This window comes from Podarcis erhardii (genome assembly GCF_964252035.2).
Source record: "Podarcis erhardii genome assembly, chromosome: 9".
In the NCBI taxonomy this organism is placed as follows: Eukaryota; Metazoa; Chordata; class Lepidosauria; order Squamata; family Lacertidae; genus Podarcis; species Podarcis erhardii.
In genome coordinates, this window is record NC_138512.1 from 26,571,878 (window position 1) to 26,578,376 (window position 6,499).

A 6,499-nucleotide genomic window follows, 5' to 3' on the forward strand; every position below is an offset into this window, starting at 1 on the left:
TAAACAGCTGCTGTGGTACCAAAATGTCTCATCACACCATCAGAAATACAGTTAATAATGCCCCCCGCATTTTATACTGACATTTCTTTTACTGATTCAATGACATACTTGTGCTTCTAAACCAGGGGTAGGCAACCTAAGGCCCAGGGGCCGGAAGCAGCCCAATCACCTTCTAAATCCAGCCCGTGGACGGTCCAGGAATCAGTGTGTTTTTACATGAGTAGACTGTGTGCAAAATGCATCTCTGGGTTATTTGGGGGGCATAGTAATTCATTCATTCCCCCCAAAAATTTTATATATATATATATATATATATATATATATATATATATATATATAGTCCTGCCCACCACATGGTTTGAGGGTCGGTGGACTGGCCCACAGCTGAAAAAGGTTGCTAACCCCTGTTCAAAACCATGGGTTTTTAAAAAGCAGGCGGCTCCACTGAAGACTACTAAAGAAGCCAGCCTTCCACCAAATACCAAAATATAGCTAATGGATGTAACACACAATTTGTTCCCCATCAGTAAGACTGCATTCAGAATATTTCTTCCCTGTCCTTCATTATGTAAGTATGATACAAATAACAACATGACCTAACTTCCACAGCAGAACATGAAAATATTGTCCATTTAGTCAATCAAATGCGCTTGCAACAAGAAATTCTACGCTCCACCACTTCCTTGGGGGCTTATTCAAGCTTCAGTGTTACTCCTTCATTACAAAATGCTTTATGTGCATCTGGAACTCTTTCTCTCGCACGATTTTCGGATGCTGAAGTACCAGCAATTAACGTTCCAAAGCTGGAACTATAGAAATATGCACTGGGAAAGGGGAGGGAAACCCCATCCCATTTAGTTTTATCTTTCAGACAGATGTGACAGTCCTCACTTTGGCAGATAAGGCTTGCTTAAACCTTCTCTTTAGATCCTGCATGTTGGGTGACTTTGGTCTTGGAATGAGAGAGCTTCTCCTCTTCTCTGGCGTGCTGCTGGTGGTTTGTTGCTTACAGACATCTTTACAGAGGTTGTGGAAGGCATTGAAGACCTCCTTGTAATTCTCACTGACAGACACCTCATAGAAAGTGCAACCCAACATGCCAGCCAACTGAAGTCCATTTTGTGGTTCTACCTCTTTAACGTGGAGGAGATCTGCTTTGTTTGCTACAACCACCACAGGCACTCTGTTTCCTGGGTGCAGCTGCCGTATGTGCTGGTGGAAGCGACCGAGTAGTTCATAACTCTTATAGTCTGTGATCGAAAAGACTATCACAACTGCATCTGCCCAGCGAATACATTTGTTCAGTTGCTCATTACAGTCAAGGCTGTGTCCATGGACCTGGGGGAGGAAAAAAGATTAAGTAGGGGAAATATTTGGCTGCAAAGGAAAGCTTACAATGTCCATTACATGTTTATTATTGCATGTTGTCTCTAAAATTTTAATCCACATTTCCACATGTTAGTCCAGTTGCAAAAAAATAAAATAAAAAATGCTACACTCAATTATTTCAAAGTCTGCCATGTTCAAGCTGTACTCTGCCTCGAGAAAAAGACTTTGTGGTGCCGTAGAATGGGAAATTAACTGGCTAGACAGTGAGTCGGGAGTGGGGAGAAAAGAACAAAGGTATGAGCTGGAAACATTTAAAGTTGGAGAACGGCCCAGTTCAAAAAGGCAAAATTTGCCCTTACTCATGCCTATACGTTCAAACTTTCCATAATATAAACCCAACTCCTAACAAATTTTAATGAGTGCAGCTGCCAGGGCTGTGACTTTTAGTTTCTTTTGCATATGTGTTTATGAAACTAAAGTTGATTAGGCTATAGCAATGAAATTTCTTTCCAGATTTTCAGTGCAATTCCAGTAGAATAATAAAAATGAAGTGTTTCTTAGTTTGCCAAGGAACTGTTTTTAACACATTCGGGTCCCCCCCCCCTTTCTTTTAAGAAAGGCAGGTTTCCTAAACATGATGGTTGTGTCTTCAAGTAGACAAAAGTTTAGCTGAAATTGTGGATTGTTTTCTTTTACTGTCAGGGGACCATATACAGACCATTTATCAAGGTCTGACTGTTTACAACTCTAGTTAATAGCAACAAAACAGTTTTTCAATGCAGCTAGGCTCCCAATTCAAACAGCTACGATCCTTGCACATCTACTTGGAAGTAAAGCCCTACTAGGATTCTTATGAATCAATATATGTAACAATGAACTTCTTGAAATGTGCCAAAACTGAAGCTCCCCTTTAAAAGTGGTACAAGGCACAGGAACATAACTCACCTGTACTCCAGGTGTATCTTGGACTTGAATTGCAAACAACTCTCCATCAATTTCAATCTGTCTGCTGTACAAGTTACCTAGCAATAAAAAAGCACTTCATCAGACAAGTTCAGAGAGGGGGTTGTACATGCACTATAAACTGACATTCATTAACCTCTGCACAATGAAAAGGAAAAACACTCATTAGTGGAGATGGATCTTGTTGAAAAAAAGTGGCACTTTTGCTACATTAGGCAGATGGTACTTTCATCATAAGAAAGACTGGCTGCACAATCCTGCCCATGTCTATTCAAAAAGACACCCCACTGAGTTCAGTGGGATGTGCTCCCAGGTAAGTGTTTACAGCCTAAACACAGCAAAGCATGGTGTATATGGGCAAAAAAACACACAACAGAATTCTTAGTAATTGGCTTCACTTACAAAGCTAAAATGCTGAAGCAAACCTACATAAAAACCTCTTGGCAGAGTTAACCTTTGGAAAAAGTTAATTGTCTAGCCCCTTTTTACGGGAAGCACATTGCTAGCCAAACTTAAGCTCATTTAAGTTTCACTGAGTCCAAGAAGAAAGTTAAGGATGTGCTTAAAATCAGTTACACTGGAACTAGCAGGATTTCAACGTTCCACACTGGAGCATGCTGCCCTTCCCTGACAATGTGGGCTCTTGCGTGGTCACAGAACTTTTTCACTCAAATCAGCCTGCTGTTAAAAAACAACCACCCTCAAATCAATGTGTCCTGCCCTCCACACACACACACTCCTATTTTAGCTACAGTGTCTGATTAATGGGAGGGGGGGTCATTTTCATTTTATACAAGAGACTTTAAAGGCTTTGTCACAATTGATTCTAGATCAACTATATTTGGTCTTGACACTATTGGCTCAAGCTGAGGCAAATGCATACTCCTCCAAGTGGCTACAAATGCTTATCTACAATATGTGCAAGTAGATTTAAAGTACACAGGCAGCCTGTGTAAGGGAGAATGAAATGAATGCTAAGAAATAAATGCATTCAATATAAAACTGCATCTTCATTACAGCGAAAACAGGACATTGGAATATTGCTTTGATGGGTGTACAGCTTGTTAAGGGGCACCTGTGGCCATCCAGATCTTGCTTGGACCCCAAACTCTCATCATCACCTGGAGAGCCACCTAAACACCCCCCAATATACTGAAAAATTAAGTTTAGTTTGGTTATCTGCATTATAGAAGATCATTCCCACCCTCTTTGTGGTTCAGAAATTTCTTGGAAAGCCCTCATTTTGTGTGTCTGCTGTTCTTCATGAATAGCAAACTACTTGGCTTTGAATTCAAGCTTATTTGCATAAATAAGTTGATTACATAAATATAGGAGTGGGAAAAGGTTATAGGACTGAAGCCACCTCCTTTAGCTTAGAACTTGTTTCATTCTAGTGTGTGTGTGTGTGTGTAGCAGATTGGTGAATGAGGACTAAACTTCAGAAGTCAAACTACAGAGGAGGAGCTTGACACCCCAATGTGGCTGCAGTGAGAATAAAAACGGGGCAGTTCTCGCCTTGTGCTAGCTAAAGTAGGTCAGTGTATAAATTCTTTTTGTCCTCTTGATAACACTTGGCCAGACACCTGGGTTTCAGCGTTGCATAGTGACTTTGCCTAGTGAAATCCCCATTGTACAGTCTAGCTTTCTGGAAGTGAGACACCAAAGGCTTCATTGAGTTTGTCGCTGGAGTCAAAATACACTGCAGTGCACACCCGTGAATACAGCAAGGCTCATTTCTTACCTGCATTGCGTTCGTAGTCTCCAATGAACCGTTTTGTGAGAAATCTCACCACCAGGGCTGCAATTGATAATAAAAAAGGTGCAGGTTAGAAAGGGGGGAAAGCAGAAGACACAATGTCATCTGCACTTGGTGTTTAAGGGCAATAACCTTCCCCAGTTTCTGTCTGCATACCCAAAAACTCCACATACAGCACACCCGAGCAGGGAAAGCGTTTCAATAGGCTATTGGGTGAGTGCATCTTTTTCTAGAGTTACCTTTGGCTAGCAGTAGCAGCAGCCATCAAAACTTGGGATGTAGCAGTCAAACAAATTAAAGGCTGCAATCCTAAGCGTATTCTGTTGGGAAAGACATTCTACTACAGAATCCACTGCAGCTGACTCCTGAGTAACTACTTTTAAGAGTGGAACTGTGAGCAGTCATCCACGATACACCTTTCAGTCTGAAGGAACAGGCATTTAGGCACCTAATATCATTCACCCCTCACAGGTTAAGGATTCACTGCTATGAAGAAAGTTGCAACTACAGAAGCATCTTCAAGGGAGTGGGAATGGGTGTTATCCTTTTAATGAGGCGTCCACACGTCAGGCTTGGGCAGCAGGGGGTGTCAGAGCTTTCGTTTGGTCACTGATCTTCATTCCTGATCCGGCAGCAGGTGCTTACCTAAGAGAAGAAGGATGCTGCTACCTAGCTAGCCATCGTCTCTTTCTCCTCAAATTAGAGGTGAGCGCTTTGGATCGCTGGCAGGGATGCTATCCTCATATTCAAACCATACTTTGGACCGGGCAAACAGATTGTCACAATGGCAGTAGGTTTGCTCCCTTCCCGCCCCGCCCTTTTGCTACAACTGGGGAAGGATTTCCCCCCCCCCATCCTTGAATATTGGTATATTCATTGCGTCCTTGCAGTATGCCTATGTCCACCCCCGCCCTCCGCGCACGCCTTTCCACGTCGCCAGGATCAGCCCCGCGCGTCCCGTTCTCTTACCGGTCTTGCCCACCCCGCTGGCTCCCACCACGGCGATCTTGATGAGTCGGGGGCGGCCCGATCCGCAGCTATCTCCGCTGAGGGTGCTCCCTGCCTGGGGGTACTCGGCGATGGTCCCCATGTTCTGGATCAGGCGCATCGCAGCTGCCCTCGGGGAGGCGAGCGTCGCTGCAAGCCGAACGACGCCCAGCCGCGATGGGGACGGACTGGGAGAGAGGAGGCGCGACGGGAACCCGAACAGACGGAGAAGAAGCGCGTCTGCTCTGCGCCGCCTCCGCGCTCCAGAGCCCCTTTTCTCTGGGTTTCCGCAAGCCCCGCCTCCCGGTTCCCGGGCAAAGCTCCGCCCCGCCTCCTCCTCGCTTTGAGCAGCCAATAGGGAGCTAGCCCCACCTCTCTCTCCCCTCCTCCTTCTCCTAGCAAACCCGCCTTCCCGCTGCGCGATCCTGAGCGCCTTGGCGATTGCTCTGCTTCCCGGGAGGGGACGGGGCAGGGGCGCCAACTTGGATAAAACATTGTGGGGGCTGACGGCCCCTCGGAGTTAGCTCCTATGGAACGGAGCGTGCAAGCTGCAGCGGGTTGCAAGCTCCCTCTTCTCTCTCTCTCTTTTTTAATTCAAAATTAAAACAAGACATATTATCCAAAAACATATCATCCTTGTTTTCCCTCCATTTTTTCTCCCTCCCCCCACCCTTCCACACAAAACCCACCCACCCCCACCGCCGACTTCCCTCAGTTCCAGCCTTTGGTTTCTCTGAGACTGTTGTTTTAAACTATTTAGCTGATATCAATAAAAAGTTTGTGAATGTTTATTCAAAACCTGCCAAGGAGTCCAGTTCACTTTGTTGCGTCTTCAACTACTTTGTAAAGGGTTCCCATTCATCTTTAAAGTCACAGTTATCCTTGTCCTGTAGCAAGCGCCCTCTTCTCTGACCACAGAATCGTAGAGAGTTGGATGGGGACATGAGGGTCCTCTAGTCCAGCCCCCTGCAGTGCAGGAACCGTTTGCCCAACTTGGGGCTCGAAACCACAACCCTGAAATTAAGAGTCTCATGCTCTACCTTCTCCAGGCTGGAGTTGGCGTGCAACAAAATTCTGGCGAGCCAAATGAGATTCCCCCCGCCCCCCCAAATGTGATGGGTCAGGCGTCGGGGCCAGCAATAACGACGATGCACTGATGCAAACTGAGGGCGGGTGACTGGGGGGAGCGCCCCAGTGCAGCCCCCGCCTCTGATTTCCGAGCTCCCGCTCCAGGAACCCGGAATGGTCTGCAGAAAATTCGCCGTCGAACTCTCGCGGCGGACATCAAAGGCAGCCGTGGGAGTTGCTGGCATTCGGTGACTCAGAGAAAGTGGCTCCCTGCTGCGCTGCGCCCCACAAGGCCCGGAGCGTGCGCGGCTCGCCAGGCTCGGCACTAGGTAAACACACAGCCCGGCTCGCCTGCGCCCGTTGCACAGGGCTGCTGGGCGGGCCACGTTGGAGTTT

The 6,499-nt window shown here is 46.2% G+C and overlaps 1 protein-coding gene across 1 annotated transcript; it reads right to left on the reverse strand.

Annotated features, from left to right (window-relative positions):
* Positions 1-332: 332 nt before the first annotated feature.
* RASL11B (RAS like family 11 member B) lies at positions 333-5,378 on the reverse strand. The gene is made up of 4 exons (XM_081877504.1): positions 5,018-5,378; positions 4,034-4,090; positions 2,275-2,351; positions 333-1,338 (listed from the first exon to the last, which is right to left on the reverse strand). Exons 1-4 carry the CDS (start codon positions 5,154-5,156, stop codon positions 868-870), a joined length of 744 nt encoding a protein of 247 aa, XP_081733630.1. The 5' UTR covers positions 5,157-5,378; the 3' UTR covers positions 333-867.
* Positions 5,379-6,499: the final 1,121 nt, after the last annotated feature.